The sequence below is a fragment of the Grampus griseus genome, assembly GCF_964374135.1.
Source record: "Grampus griseus genome assembly, chromosome: 1".
NCBI classification, from domain to species: domain Eukaryota; kingdom Metazoa; phylum Chordata; class Mammalia; order Artiodactyla; family Delphinidae; genus Grampus; species Grampus griseus.
In genome coordinates this window covers 118,211,399-118,228,472 of record NC_139017.1, presented here as the reverse complement: position 1 = coordinate 118,228,472, position 17,074 = coordinate 118,211,399, and the positions used below count along the sequence as shown (strand labels likewise).

The following is a 17,074-nucleotide window of genomic DNA, read 5'->3' as shown; positions in this document are numbered from 1 at the left end:
GTCTTTCTCTGTCTGACTTATTCACTTAACATGATAATCTCTAGGCCCATCCATGTGGCTGCAAATGACATTATTTCATTCTTTTTTATGGATGATTAATATTCTATTTTGTATATAAATATACCACATCTTCTTTATCCTTTCCTCTGTCATTGGACATTTAGGTTGCTTCCATGTCTTGGCTATTATAAATAGTACTGCAGTGAACATTGGAGTTCAGGTATATCTTTTCAAATTATAGTTTTCTCCAGATATATGCCCAGGAGTGGAATCCCTGGATCATATGGCAGCTCAATTTTTAATTTTTGAGGGACCTCCATACTGTTCTCCATAATGTCTGTACCAATTTACATTCCCACCAACAGTATAGGAGGGCTCCTTTCCCCCACCCCCCACACCCTCTCCAGCATTTATTATTTGTAGACTTTTTGATGATGGCCATTCTGACCAGTGTGAGGTGATAGATGGTTCCTGTTTTTTAACCAATCACCTACTCTATGTCTTTTAATTGGAGCATTTAGTCCATTGACATTTAAAGTAATTATTGATAGCTATGTACTTACTGCCATTTTATTACTAGTTTTCTGGTTGTTTTTGTAGTTCTTCTCTGTTCATTTTTTCTTTTAGTTTCTTCCCTTGTGGTTTGATGATTTTCTTTAGCAGTATCCTTGTGTTCCTTTCTTTCTAGTTTTTGTGTATCTATTTTAGGTTTTTTATTTGTGGTTACCACAGGGTTCATATATATTGACTTATAACTATATCTACTCATTTTAAACTAGTAGTCATTTAAGTTCAGACACATTCTAAACTATCTACATTTTTTACTCCCCTCCCCCACATTTTGTGTTTTTGATATCATATTTTACATTTTCATGTTTATCCCTTCCATGTTTATTATAGTTGTATTTGCTTTTTAAATTTTTTGTCTTTTAATCTTCTTACTAGCTTATTTAAGTGGTTCATCAGCCTTTTTTATATATTTGCCTTTCCTTGTGGGATTTTTCCTTTCTTACAGATTTTTACTTCTTGTTGTAGCCTTTTCTTTTCCACTTAGAGAAGACCCTTGAACATTTCTGTTAGGGTAGGTTTAGTACTGATGAACACATTTAGTTTTGCTTGTCTGAGAAGTTCTTTGTCTACCTCCTTCAATGACAATATTGCTAGGTAGAGTATCCTAGGTTGCAAGTTTTTCCTTTTCATCATGTGGAATATATCATGCCACTCTGTTCTGGCCTGCAAAATTTATTCCAAAAAATCAGCTGATTGCCTTGTAGGGGTTCTCTTGTATATGACTCTTTGTTTTCTCTTGCTGCCTTCAGAATTCTCTATCTTTAATTTTTGCCATTTTAATTATGTTATATCTTGGTGTGCATTTGTTTGGGTTTATCTTGTTTCAGACCCTCTATGCTTCCTGTACCTGGATATCTGTTTCCTTTTTCAGGTTCAGGTTGTTTTCTGCCATAATTTAATCAAATACATTTTTTGACCCCTTTTTCTCTCTCTTCCACTTCTAGGACCCCTATGTTGGTACACTTGATTTTGTCCTAGAAGTCCCTTAAACTATTCTCATTTTTTCTCCCTTTTGCTGTTCTGATTGGGTGATTTCCATTATTCTATCTTCCAGAATAGAAGAATTCTATCTTCTGGTACATTTTTTTGTATCACCTCATCTGCTGTTAATTCCTTTTAGTGTCTTTTTCATTTCAGTTATTGTATTCTTCAGTTCTGACTGGTTCTTTTTTATATTTTCTAGTTCCTTGTTAAAAATTCTCACTGTGTTCATCTATTCTTCTCTCTAATTCAGTTAGCATTTTCATTAGTAATGCTTTGAACTCTTTATCTGGTAAATTTTTTATTTCTGTTTTATTACTTATTTTTTCAGGTTTTTTTTTCTTGTTCTTTCGATTAAAACAAATTCCTCTGTCTCCTCATTTTGCTTAACTTCCTCTGTCTCTATGAAATTAGGTGAAACAGTTACCTATTGCAGTCTTGAAGGGGTGTCCTTGTGTGGGAGTTTCCCTATACAGTCTGTGTGTGCTCAATTGCTTTGGTGGGAGAGCAGGATCTGATATGAGGATGAGTCATGTTTTCCCCCAGCGTGTGCTGGCATCTGTCATCTTGGTAGGAGGGAAGGCTGGAGATGGAGGGGCTCAGGCAAGATCCAGGTGTGAGTCAGGGCTTCTCCTCTGCTCAGTGATCAGCACCACCCTATTGAGGGTGGGGGTAGGTCCCAAGTTGCTGGAGCAGAAGCCCTGAGGTTCAGGTCTGAGCTGGCTCCATTCCTTTTAAGTGTCTGCTTTCCCCAGTCCCAGCACTCGCATCCTTGTCCCAGCGGGGAGTAGTGCTGGAACAAGAGGGGCTGGCCCAGGCACTCACTGTGTGTCTGGGCACAAGCTATGTTGGCCTTAGCTACAGTCAGCAACCTAGACCGCTCCTGATGCTCTGCCAGTGTAAGCACCAGTAAGGGCTGCCCCTGCCCCACTTGGATGCCTCTCTGGGTCTGACCTACCTTCGTCCCTCAAAACTGAGTTTTCTCCTTGGCCACTACAGCCCTCACCCTAGTGTGGATCTGTGCTGCAGATCCAGTGGGGCTGGTGCAGGCACTTGGCATGGGTCGGGGTGTGGGCTGTGGCAGCCCTAGGTGGAGACCTGGACCGCTTCTGATGCTCTGCCAGTGTAAGCACCAGTGATGGCTCCCACTGCCCCACTCAGACGCTGCTCCAGGTCTGAGCCGCCTCTGTGCCTCACAGCTGAGATCTCACCTCAGCCACAACAGCCCTCACCCCAGGGTGGAGCTGTGTCATGAAGCAAGTGGGGCTAGAGTTGGTGCTCAGCTCACACTGGGGCTTATACCAGCCTTGAGGGAAACTGGCCAGTGTCCCCTGCAGTTTCAGTCTGCCATCTCTGCCCTGTTTTGGGAGTAAGCAAGCATGTGTGCACTCTTCATGAGTAGAGTCCAGGCTTCCCACAGCCTTTCTGTTAGTCCCACTCACTGTCCTCCAACCAGCCAAGGGGACCTGTCTTCCCAGTGTCAAACCCCAGGGCTTGGGTGCCCAGTATGTACCTTTAACCACTTACTCCCCAGAGAGGATCTCTGCCCTGTAACCTCCCTGATCTTCTGAGTTCCCTCTCAGGGGCACAGGTCCTGATCTGATCTCTTCTCACCACTTCCTACCTGATATCATGTAGATCTTTCTTACAGCCTTAGTTTTTCAGGATTCTTTCTGCCAGTTTACAATTAGTTTTCAGTGAGAATCGCTCCACATGTAGATGTATTTTTGATGTGTTCATGGTGGGGGAGATGAGTTCTGTATCCTTCTATTCTGCCATCTTGATATCTTCCCTAGGCAAATGTTTTTTAATCCCTTCATCATAAATCATGTTGAGACATCATTCTTTTTTGTTTGTTTGGGCTAAATACATCTGTGTGATTAGTTTTACTGTAACATAGTCTGCTTCAAAGCTGTTTACCAGAAAACTGAAAAATATTTTTAATTACTGGCTTCAAATGTGTTGTTTCTTTTTTCAATAGATTTATGAATTGCATTCAGAAGGCACCCTGCTTTGTGTAACATTGCCCTCTTAGATCCTGTTAGAGATATATTTTTATATACCCTTAGCTTTTTCTGTTCTCTCCTTGAACACCAGTGCTTTTCCCAACATCTTACCTTCATTTTCTTCTTTCTGTGCACTGCTTACACATATGCAGCAGCACACATTCATTTGGCTGGAAGAATGTGGAAATTTCAAGATTACTCTAACAGTGATCAAGTCCAGGCTCACTTTAATTTATATGCAAAATGAAAACATCTTTTCATTTGATAAGCTTCTCCCACCTTTGTTAACACACGATGCTCTTAGTACCATGTAAAAGGCCAGAATATGAAGACGCCCGTGTTTTTGAGTCATCGGTGGAAGGGCATTTTACTTTGTTCACAAGATTGTTTTATCCATTTGCTTAAATTGTTCTAAATCATACTGTAGAAAAAAGGACTGGAAAAAAAAGAGCCAAGGTGTTAAAAAAAAATAGCTAGTGACTTCAAATAGTAAAATTGAATTGATTGCTTTTAAATGCGTCACATAACAGTCCCCATTCGTCCCAGCACAGAAGCCATTAGAGAAGATATTGCCAGATTCTATACTATTTTGGCTGTTTCATTTTAAGCAATTGGAAAGTCATAAATGGGGGAAAGAACAGTTCAGTTTGGCCTGATAAATTTTAAGAGGGTCCGTGACTGTGACATCATCCTGATGTCCAAGTCTTGCATAAAGTGGTACTCAGTTTTCATGAATAAATGAATTTACATTTGTTTTAATGGGGGTTGGCTTTGTTTTCTGGGTTTTGATTCACTAGCAATGAAGCTAGGTCCTGAGAGAAATCGTCAATACCCATTTTAGCCCCAAGACTAGAGACATGGTATATGGAAAGTAATTTTGGAGAAGTAATTTATTCTTGCTATATTGGTAAGATATTTCTTTTCATCAATGATTTATTCAATTGTATTCTTATAATCATATAGCTATGTTTTTAAAATACAAACCTTTGCAAACATCTACGGATAATATTTGCAAGAAACTGGAAAATATGTCAACACCATTTCATATCCATGGTCTGCAATAATGATTTTTGTTCAATTTTGTCCCTATATCTTATGCCAACAAAGACTGATTTATAAAGCATCCAGAGTCAGATAATACTAAAGATAATTGCTATGCCTGGTTAGAGTTTAAGAGCAATTTCCTGAGGCACCACTTGTAAAAGTGAAAGAACATACATTGGAATGAGTGCTGGTCAACTATATAGTAAAAGAAAAGTAAGGAATTGTTGCATACAGCCTGCTTTCCAATATTATTTTAAATAATAACTGCATTACGCCTGATGATCCTACAGAACCTTTAATAGTGTGATTTCACAAACTCTTTTTAAAACTTTCTAGGCACATAGAAAAATCAAATCAGTCATAGTCCAATTTCAAACAATTTATTTACAAATATGATCAGTGCTTTATCATCTAAAAGTGGGACTTATTAAAATATAAAGCAGGTTTGGATTTCTTCTGGAAACCAAATGATATTTTTATTTTAAATAAGAAAAGAACCAGTAGCTATATTAACAAACATCTTATTAGATATAGGACATTTTATTTCATTTTATTTATTTTTTAAAAAATTAATTAATTAATTTTTGGCTGCATTGGGCCTTCATTGCTGCACGCAGGCTTTCTCTAGTTGTGGCGAGAGGGGGCTACTCTTCATTGTGGTGCACGGGCTTCTCATTGCAGTGGCTTCTCTTGTTGCGGAACACGGGCTCTAGGCGCGTGGGCTTCCGTAGTTGTGGCTTGTTGCGGGCTCTAGAGCGCAGGCTCAGTAGTTGTGGCGCACGGGCTTAGTTGCTCTGGGGCCTGTGGGATTTTCCCAGAGCGGGGCTGGAAACTGTGTCTCCTGCACTGGCAAGCGGATTCTTAACCACTGCGCCACCAGGGAAGTCCCAATATAGGACATTTTAAAACAACCTTGAAAACTGCAACATTTATGTTTTCATTTAAAGAAACCTATTAAATTTTAAAGAAAAATCAAGTTTGAAGATTTAACATATAATTAATTCAATTTTAAAATAGACTCATAGATTTGTTAAGGAATATCCGAACCTAAGAAAATTTTTAGCCTGAGCTAAACCAGCGATAGAGACATTTAATCTTGCCTTAGAAAGTATTATTAATTTGTGTTCACATTTTTTATATTCTGTAAACTTATCCCTGCCTTTAAAATGATGAGATTTGCTTCTTATGAATGTTGGCCAAACCAAATGTGGGACTGAGCAAACTTTTGGCAAATTAAAACAAAGACCAACTAACTAATTTAGGCTGTTGTTTGGGTTTTTAAAAAACTCCATTTCTTATCCATTTAGCTTTGACTTATTTACTTTGTATAAATTATCAGCTTCAGTTATTTGGTTTGGCAATCAGTGCACAGCTAGAGAAAAAGTGGAAAACAAGTTTAAAGATAAATCTAGATTTAAAAAAAAAACCTAGATATTTGATACAGAGGAGATTTTGTCATGATGATAGATGGGTTTTTCTAGCTTAAAGAAATAAAAAAGCAAAGAGCTTTTTCTTATCTAAATCTTTATTAGAAGAAAAAACAAATAGATTTAAAACAATGAGTAACAACAAATTTCATTAAATATTAAACAGTTTAGTTATCAAAGATATTTAGACAATATGTTCCTAATATTTCTGCACAGCAGAAGCATACTGACTATAGAGCTCAGACTGTCTTGTGCTCATGTGAGTTCGTTTTTGGCATAAAAGAATATCCAAAGTCACATTTAAATATAATAGATAAACTGCTAGGAACTTACTATAGAGTCTCAAAGCTTTCACAAATTATCATTGTGTGATTGACATTCCCTTAGGGTGAATGTTTTATGGACTCTTTCTGTAACACTGAGTAACAAACTGAAATCATTTTCTTTAAAGTTAGTACTAATAAAATTATTTAAAATTGAATTAGAAATTATGTTCTTGTTCATATTAGCACAATAAAAAGTAACATGAATAAACTGATTATTTCATATCAAAAGTTAGAAAATGGAAATAACATACATAGAACGCTCATTGATGATAATAAACAATCATTTAAAATGGAGCTATTCAGTACATGACATCTGTGATCACCCTTTCTAGGGGTAAAGTTTCCCTTTGTAATTTCTTCAAGTTTCCCTTTCCAATCTGTGTAAAACACTGAGAAATGTAGTCTTATACCTATTGTATTTTCAAATATCTATCATAGAAAAGATTACATTTTAAACTCACTTTTAGTAAAAAAAACAAACCTAACAAGTGTCCTTTCAGGTTTTTTTCTTGCGTGTAGTACACATTCATGAATGTCCACTAGGCGCAAGGGAAATTGTTTATGCTGCAAAATGTAGTCTATATAGTGAGGATATCAAACATACTGAAATGACAAATGGTTTTCAACCAGTGAGCTAAGAAAAAAACAAATGCAAGAAGACTTGTTTTAATCACTAAACATTGCAGGATTCTTTTTTTTTAACAATGTGTGTAAACTTGCCCACAAAAGCTGGGTAATATTAAACAGCCAGTAAGGCACTTTGTCAGAGAGGACTAAGTCGTAAAGGCTGGATGATTGACAATTTGTTTAATAGGAAACAGTCTATACTTAGAGCAAAATCTGGAATGTGGCGCTCCTTTTACCGATTTATTGTCAAACAGGAGTGGGGAAAACTTTAAAATCTTCTGTTTTACTTTGTTTACCAATTTTCCCTGCAGAAGTCCTTTAGTTGTAATTTTAAAAATATATTAGGAGCTACCAATTTAAATAATGTATCATTTTTCAATCTAATATTTAAAACAATATTAACATATTCACTAGCATTTTCAAAACATCCTAGCCATTCTATTTAAAAATGAATTACAAAACAAAAGATCTTAGTATAAAAAATGTTCCGTGTTATTAACAATTCCCTTGCAACTTCTGATGGCTTCACGTATTACAGTGTAAGCTTTGGTATAAAACATGCAAATAAAAGCCAACAAGGTCGTGAATACAGTGTTCCATACACAAAGCACTTATGAAACAAGTGTAGCACATACACAGCAGATGAGGGAAAGGTAACACCGCTGCAGGATGACCAGAGTTTGCACTTCTACTGCTTCTTAGTTTGTGCATTTTGCTCGTTCAAAATCTTCAGCAGAGATTGACTCATGTAATAGGGTCTTTCAGCAGAACCATCGTTTCTTTCTAAATCTTCCACTAGGAGGAAGAATGGCACAGGGTAAATATCAAAGCAAAACTGTAAGAGAAGTAACATCGCCATCTGCTGCATACTTGCTTTACAGCAGTTCAAAATGTTATTCTAAAAAACAGCATAGTTTGGCATCAACATTATTGTAAACATAACTATGAGAAAACAATCAGCCCTTGTTATTATATCAATAAGATATTATCTCATTCTGTGTACCAGGTCTGATTCTGCCAATAGCACGTGCCTCTCAGCTGCATGATTAAGGAAATAAGTTTTATCTTCTTTTAGAGAGCAAATGTAACTACACAAAAAACAAGATGTATGAGGAATTTCTAAATTCACCTTCAAATTCCTAAAAAGTATGATGTATTCAACTTGCCTTCTAAGTTACCATATTAGTTCAAGATTGCTTTTGTTTTTCGAGCAACAATTTAGGTGGTACAGTTTTTTTTTTTTTAAAGATTTGTAAATTTTCAATATATTTCAAATCTTTGAACCCAAAATTTTTAGAAGTATGGCTCTGTTTTTTCAGTTATTATCTTAATTTCTTTATAAGAAAGTGGCTTTTAAATTTTTCTCAACTCATTTTTCTCTATATTTCAATTATACAAAGAAGTAATTAATGAAAAATATTTTTCTAACTAGAATTAAGCACATAATATAGTTAAAACTTCTATACTTAGAGATTTTTAAAGAATATTTATTAAGAATGTTGAACCAAACGACATTGCTTTTCCTATGATTTTGCAACCAAGGGTTATATTATTAAAATATAGCCAAGTTTAGAATGTATCTATCTCCATATAGTTCAGTGAATACTTTTACTGTGGAGAATTTTCTGGTCTAATCAGCAGATTTAAATGTTAAGCATTTAAAACATGGGCCCCCATCTAGTACCAAGGATCTAAAATACAGAAGTTATGATTGTTAGAATTCTCCAAATTAATCTCCTTTGTCTTTCTCAATTTTCTAACTCCTAGAACAGCCAGGCTTATAAGGAAAAAATAGGCCAAATGATTTCACACATGTTGATTTATATTTTATGCAAGTGATTTTCCAACTTTTATGTGTATCAGAATCACTAGAGAACTTTATAATAATTCACAAGCTGCCCCACACCCAAATACTTAGAATCTCTTGGGGTGGGGGGGGGCACATGTATCAATATTTATAACAATTTCTCAGAGTGATTCTGATACGTACACAAAAAATTTAAAATTGTTTCATCATCATTATGAATTTTTCAACTACTCCTAAAAGGGGACTTACTCCTTATAATTTTTCAATATTTAAGTTAGAGGTAACCATTTTACTAGATTTTTGTTGTGAACCCTGTATTACTGAATAATAAAATAATAACTATCTAGAAAGATAGGTTATCACTGTTCTCTGAATTATACTTCAAGGAGCATGAGAGTGAAGAAGGTATTAGCCAAGGTATGAAGCCAAATGACACTTTTGATTACAGTAATCTCAAGAAAGCAAGCCAAGAGCAAGACGGTGGCCATAGAAGGACCAATATTTTGAAAATCTCCCCTATTCATTAGCTTCTTGCTATTAAGCTGCTATGAAGTCAGTCTAAATCTAGGTTCCCACACTTCAGGGTCATTAAATAAATTACTATTTATATTTATAACAATAATACATTTCTGACTCTCTTCTTGGATACATGGATCATATATCAGATCAAAATGTTAGATCAACATGTTCCTTTCTGTCAAGACATAAATAATCCTTATACACAAACTTAGTGTAAAAGCCAAAAGGATACTATTGATTCAATGCTCCTTTTGGGGTACATTGTTACACTGTTTGCCATGTCATATGCACTTGCACATAGGAGATGGATAGGCAAAGTACGTGAGTGTCTGATTCATGCTTTGCTACGCCAGAGCCTGGTTTGTTGCTCTGGCCAGCAAGGGTGGAGTATGAAAGTAACTCTCCTCCTAAACCCTTCAGGAAGAGATTTCCTAACCTACAGTATGCCTCTTATAAAGGTACAAGATGAGGTACCTATGAAGGGCTAATATTTCCTTAGGGTAAAATCTGAAGTGTCTTTCTTATCTTTTCTCTTTCTTCACCGAAAGTTAAGCTAAAATTAAACTTTTTATAGAAAAAAGCCACATCATCTCTTTAATCTAGAAACTCATAACAGATATAATCACTCTTCTGAAACAGATCCATACCCATTTTCTATATGATGGGCATAGGAAAATAGGGATTTATCTCTATTTGGGTTACAGACAAATGGCATGAGTTATGTGGCCATCTCAGTTCTGCTCAGAATATTTTCATGGTGGCCAGAGGTTCATATTATTGGAAATGACATTCCAGAACTCAGATTCAACTTCACTATAGATATAATTTCACTAAAACAAAATGGCCTATGAAGGTTCCACAGTAAGTTTTACCTAGTAATGCAGCCTATGGAACCTGTATAACATTAACGTCTATATGTTTGTTATGGTCTCGAATCACTTACTGAAATATACTTCCTAGGGAACCATTAATACAAGTTTAATCACAGTTTAGAATATAACCATAGCACCATATTTACAAATTTAGTACCATATGCTGGTTAACTATAAATCAATCTTTTTATGGCTAATTGATTACACATTTATAGTGCTTTCAAAAATTTCCTGAATACCCTTTACAAATATACATTTATAAAAAGAAAGGCTATCAAAATGCTGCAATGGGAAACAGCATGCCAAGTTATAAAAGTTTTGGAAACACTTTCAGCTATAGACTTTAAAAAAATGTGTGACATTTACACCTCGCTCTTCAGCTGGGACCACTATAAAGTATCCTAGTTCACAGAGGCTACTGTCATCAATTGCCTGATACCTCAGATGGTACCAAGTTCTCGCTTTTTAGGAATAAGCACTGAAATTTCACATTACTTAAAAGCATCATTTTCAAATACAAATGACCTAATTTACAAAACTTCTACTTAAAAATGAATGGCACTGTTTGGAGCTTTTCTACTCTTTCTGCTTCTGGGGAACTAGTTGCTTCTTGTTCAGAATTCCGTGCAGGGTAGGGGTTATGAAGTAGGGTTTTTCTGTAGATCCATCATTTCTTTCCAGATCTTCACCTGTATATGCAGCAGCCAAAGCAGGCAAAAGCAGCAACAGCAGCAGAACAATTATATGCATTTTTATAAATTGGAGAGTCGAACAGGGAAAAATCAGAGAAAGCAGTGTTAGAAAGTCAAATATAAGACAAATTAGTGCAGTTAAGTAGCTGATGCTGGTCAAAGTAAGAAGCTTCAACCTCTGCCAGGAAGCACTGAAACTTCCTAAATCCCACCCACTCCAAAGAGGTTTATTTTGATAGTTTAAAGGTTAATAAGATCTTTTATGTCCTTTCAAATGTGTTATCTTTAAATTCTAACGACTGTTCATTTCAGAGAGGTAAATTGCCACATCCTCTGAGATGAAGCTGAATAAAAAGTATGGTGTGATAAATGTAGAGAATAATTGAATTTCAGAGTTCAAAGTCTGTTTTAATGGTAATTCACACCCTCATGTTACAGATGAAGAAACTGAGACCCAGGGATGTAAAATGATTCTCCTGAAATTGAAAGCTCTGGGGCAACAGGATGAGGTGAGGACCCAGTCTCTTGACACCTACTTCAGTTCTCATCCTACTTAACTAAATGGTGTCCTGTCCTAAATCCTTGTAGTTTACCTCAGATTATATTCAAAAGCTAATACAGTGTTTGCTGACTTCTGTAATACATGAGTTTATATTCCTGCTTTGCTTAGGCTAATAATAAAATGATGGATATTCACTGAGCACACATCTGTTGGGTGGTTGGGGACAAACATGAGAATGATGCTGAGAAGCAAGGAGAAGTTTGCATGGAATTAAATTTCCTGCAGATACATATAATTCACAGCTGATAATATCTATCTCAATAAATATATAAATGCAACTTGAAACTGTTTTGACTAGTATATTAAAAATATTATGCTATTTTAGCCTTTATTTATTATGAAATACAGGATAAGAAATATTATATAAAACCATATAGCATAATCACAGATTTATGGAATAAATCTAAGTTATTTTTCATCATACTCTCTTAGGAATGGTTGGATTATTGGTTTATTAGATTTTTACATTAGACTTCACAGTGACTTTCCCCACATACAAAATGAAAAGCTAAGAAGGGAACATGATAGATGCTGAACATTTTTGTTCTTTTTTCCTTAATCATATTTCTATATCTTATATCACATATCATATGTTGTATGTTTATATCATTATTACTTTTGAGGGATTGGTAGGAACTGTGGTATCAATCACATAATAATGAAAATAAGCATCTACAACTATTGTTTTTTTCCCATCCTGGGACCAGAATTCTCATCGCCTTGTAATATTGAAAGGATGCTATGTCTCTATAAATGAAGTGTTTGTTTGCAAATAGTTTGCATTTTTAAAATCACCAGTTTTCTGGCAGTCAAGATAATAGGTATAAAGAGGTATATATTTTTAAAAAAGGTACAGTTCCACACAATCATAATTTGCCTTAGAGTATCATTTAAGAAGAAAATTTTCCAAAGTTAGATGTTGCCCATAGTAACAGCTGCAGAGGGAAGAAAAATACAAGTTGGCTTCTCTTGTTCTTTATTATCAAAGACAAGAACATCCAAAAAGAAACTATTCACATTCAACACACAATGTGTTAAATAAGGCTGAAATTATACCTGCTTTTCATGAAGTTGGCAATTAGTAATATAGATGAGTGGAAAACATTTCTTAGTGCTCAAATTTAAAATCTACTGTCAAAATTAAAATCTACAAGATTTGTCAAAGCTTCCAAAGATTGGAAACTGATAGGTTCTAAACATTTCCCAGGATACATTTTGAGAAAACTTTTCAATTACAAGAATCAGGAAGATCCCAGTGGGCTCTCCCAGTTTCATTCCCATGATTAGCATTTGAGATGAAAGGAGGGACCTCTGAACATTCAAGATCTCTGTCTCTTCTGTGTCTTAAGCTACCTTATTCCCATGCTCCTTCTTCCACCTCATACCTGAGCGGAAGTTTGTTCATGTGGTATTTTGTAGATGGCTTTTCCTGACAAACCACTGAAGCACTAGGAAAAGATTAAACATTCCAGTTCCATTTATAGCCAGAGGAAGAGCTAACTTGTACACAAAGTTCTCCTGATTAATTTGTCCAGTTATTGAAAATTGATTTGTTAAATGTTCAGAAAAAAAAATCAAACCATTTTCTAGAAGGTTTTTTCCTTCAATATATCTCCCTAAAGTTAGTATCTTTAGGGATATATATATATATATATATATATATATATATATATATATATATATATATATATATATATATATATATATATATATATCCTCTCCTGACCCCAGCATGCAGTTGGTGCTGTGAGTTACACTAAAAAATAAACTGTTCATTTTATACAAGTAGATCACTCAGTAATGCCCTGTCATAGAATGTTTTCTCTGCTTCTCTTAAGAGCAATGTGCCAGAGAAATAATCTCTCAGGGGGTATTAGTTGTAGGGCTAACAAGTTCTGTTCTTTCACCTGTTGACCCTACTTTATCTAGGTTGAAGGTAAGGACAGATCAAGCTCCTGATGGGCACTAGGTTCTCCAGGGCTTTTAAGATGAGGTGTTGGGGCTTCCCTGGTGGCGCAGTGGTTGAGAGTCTGCCTGCTGATGCAGGGGACACGGGTTCGTGCCCCAGTCCGGGAAGATCCCACATGCCGCGGAGCGGCTAGACCCGTGAGCCATGGCCGCTGAGCCTGCGTGTCCGGAGCCTGTGCTCCACAACGGCAGAGGCTACAACAGTGAGAGGCCCGTGTACCGCAAAAAAAAAAGATGAGGTATTAATAGAAAACATATTCATTCTGCATATGTGAGGTGCACATGCCACATAGAAGCACAGTGAAGAAGTCAGTGATGAAAGCTCTATTGAAGTATTTTAACACTACGCGTCAGAGTTGATCTAGCCATTTCCTAAACATGCCTCTCTATGAATCCTATCTATTTGTCATCGTGTTACCCAGTGTGAATTGGCCCCATGTGTCTTTGAAACCATTGCCAGCTTGGCTTTATCAGAAGGTATAAAGGCTGTCCTCAGAGTCCCCAAAGCCCAGCCTCAAAGCCCAGTTATGTCTTCAGTTGTTAATAAAGCACAACAGAAGCCAATCATTATTATAAATTTGAAAACATTAAGAAATTAAAATAATTTCATGCTAACACCATGCCATGATGCCTGACCCTCCAGTGCTTTGCAAACTCCATCTCTTAGCCTTTAACGTTTACAAAGCATCTACTAGACAATGTCTCTTTCCAAATAAACTGTTTTGCAGTTTCAGCCAGGTCATAGCAAATCCACAAGCCAGCTAAAAGACTGGGTCTTAACCTTTTCATCTTTTGGTTATCCACCAGAGGGGGAAAACACATATACTGAAAACTTACAGAAGCAGATGAAAATTGTTTCAATACACATTGCATAGACGCTGAAGAATCCATGTGCAATTAGGTAAGATCCAATCATGACTGTCTGTAAATGAGCAGAGAAGAGAATGAAGATGCCATTAACTTGTCCAAAAGAACAATAATGCAGTTTTAAATAAAATCATGATGAGGACGCTTTGAAATACTCTGTGTTGGAAAAGATTTCAAGATAGGAATGTACAAAATTCAATGATAAAGTTTTTGAGTGCCTTTGTACTGGGATTTAAACAAAATGTACTAGTTTACCTGCCAATTTTCTTATCACTATCCCCAGTGCCTACCAAAAACATCCCAGATTTAGGATCCTGCACACTGAGGCAGTAAAGCATAGGAGTTAAGAGCATGCACTGCCTAGGTTTAATCACAGCTCAGGCACTCACTTGACAAGTCACCTAACATCTCTGGGCTTCCTACATAAGATTGTTGGTGGGGAAGGGGAGAATGTGAGTAATAATGGTATTTATGACACATGGATTGAGTGAGTTAATATACTGTAATAGATCTCGCAGGGCTCCCCCCCAGGTCCTCTCCAGATGCCACATCTATCCCCTAGTTGTTGGGAATGTATGTAGGCTGCTGATGACTCAGCTGTTTTGCTCACTAGGAATTGCTCTTGCAGGGAACTGCCTCACCCAAAGTTACACCATCATTCAGAGGGCAACCCCTGGCCAACGGTTGCCTGATGCAGCATACAGAGGCCTAGTCCCTTTGTCAGAATTTCCTGTAATTATGTCTGAGGCTTCAGCTATAATTGCCGCATGGGTCAGCTTCTTCTTTTGCCTGGGCCTGTCCTCCTCACTTCCTTTCAAGTGTATCTCAGGAGAGCACTTCATAATAAGCCTTCTGCATGCAATCCTCTGTCTCAGGGGTTGCTTCCAAGGGACCCCAGCTCTAAGGCAGAATGAGGCTTAGCCTCAAAGTAAGACCAATCATGTTAGCTATCATTATTTCTCCTATTCCTTTTTGGTTTTTTATTTTGCCATTTCTCATAAATCAGAGTCAATGTTACGCAGACGCTATAGAATGAATTGTGTCCCCTCAAAATTCATATGTTGAAACCTAATCCCCAAAGTGATGGCATCTGGAGGTGGGGCCTTCAGGAAGTAATGAAGTCACAATGATGGAGCCCTTGTGAATGTGATTAGTGCGCTTATAAGAGAAGACAGGAGAGATGAAATCTCTCTCGACCATGTTAGGATACTGCAAGAAAGTGTCCCTTTGCAAATTAGGAAGAAAGCTCTCACCAGGAACTGAATCTGTGGGCACCTTGATCTCGGACTTCTCAGTCTTCAGAACTGTGCGGAATAAATCCCTGTTGTTTAAGCCACCCAGTCTATGGTATTTTTGTTGTAGCAGCCCAAACTTACTAAGACATCAGCTCTTACCAGCAAAGGTACCCAGTAGTAATTTAAAGATGTTGGTCCTACTATAATCATTGGGAGTCTTTCTGTGAAGAGTAGAAAGGCCAGGACACCTAGAGTGAAAAGGCAGAACATGTATATTGTGCATTTGCAAAGGAACATAGCTTTTTGTAGTAAAGAAGTTTTTCTAAGCACATGTTAAACTTATTACTACTACTACTACTATTACTAATACTACTACTTACCTATACACCCAGCAACTAGAATCTTCCCCAGGATTAGTACAAAGTCTGTCACTCTATCCATAACTGCAACTCTGAGAATCAGAAAAAAGAAAGTATAATTTTGTGTTTAAATTATATTTGTTTTCAGAAATTTATGAGAGTAAATAATTCATGAGTTCATTTTGATGTGTCTTTGCTGAAATTTTATTTGGCCTTTGTTAAATGCAAGAAATGAAGTTAGAACCCAGGCATGACTTTCTGACTTATTTATAATGGAGTAAACAGAAGATGGCATTGTAAGGCTGTCAGGTGCTATTGGTGGTGTCAGCATTTCTCTCTCTAATTCGAGGACTAGGGATACCCTGAATCCTGAGGATGGCTGCACTGGTTCTCTGATTTTGTTCACTCAGACTCTGTCAATTTTGGGAGGGGGGAATAGTCAGAAACATGATGATAATGTTCATGTGGGGAATTTCTTGAGCATAGGGGATACTAAAAATGAATAAGTGCCAGTGGGTATAAAGGCATAGGTGGATGATGGGAGCAATAATTCTAAAACATATGAAGAAATTAATGGTGTGAAGGTGAAGATTTAAATCTATTAAAATAAAAGATAAGATTCATGTCTAATAAGACCACCAACATGTGAAGTATGGATGCTAAAGCTTCACCAAATCATCTACTGCCATGCTCAACCTGATTACTTACTTTAAAATATTTCTCATCAGCAGATTGAAAGCATCTCTCGCTGACCTGCAGAAGTTTTTGCCATATATTGCAATCTGAGGAAGACAGTTGATATTATTCTGGAGTCAGTAACGTAATTTAACAAGACCAACAGACAATCCAGTGACAGGAACATGAATTAATTCTGTCACCCACACAGTTATTCTCATTCCTTTTTCCAACAGTTGGGTTCATGGGAGGCTTGGGCAGTGTGTGTCCTCAACTCTGCACAACTCTCAGAGTCATTGACAATAAGGTATGTTTTGGTTGCTATTTGCCCTTAACTCCATGGGGATTAGACAGCTTCAAACAGGTAGGTCTTCGTCTCAAATCCCAGGACACAGCTTCTGTCTTTGAAGTGTTTTGGCTATGGTTTGTTGCTGAATGGGTTAAATGTTGTAGCGTTCACATTAAAAACTACTCTCAGGAAACCCAGTGCCTTCTAATACACTTGCTTTATTGATTAAAAGGCTCAATACAATATTC

At 36.6% G+C, this 17,074-nt stretch overlaps 1 protein-coding gene across 2 annotated transcripts in view; it reads right to left on the bottom strand.

Moving 5' to 3' along the window:
* Positions 1 to 6,233: 6,233 nt before the first annotated feature.
* The window catches only part of SLC44A5 (solute carrier family 44 member 5), a 377,555-nt gene continuing 366,714 nt past the window's right edge, over positions 6,234 to 17,074 (bottom strand). For both annotated transcript variants that reach the window (XM_082676569.1, XM_082676570.1), the window contains 5 exons: positions 16,571 to 16,644; positions 15,884 to 15,954; positions 15,663 to 15,751; positions 14,239 to 14,323; positions 6,234 to 7,776 (listed from right to left, as the gene is read on the bottom strand). In XM_082676569.1, the coding sequence (XP_082532695.1) occupies positions 7,670 to 7,776; positions 14,239 to 14,323; positions 15,663 to 15,751; positions 15,884 to 15,954; positions 16,571 to 16,644 (426 nt within the window). In that variant the 3' untranslated portion in view covers positions 6,234 to 7,669. The remainder of the gene's footprint in view (positions 7,777 to 14,238; positions 14,324 to 15,662; positions 15,752 to 15,883; positions 15,955 to 16,570; positions 16,645 to 17,074) is intronic.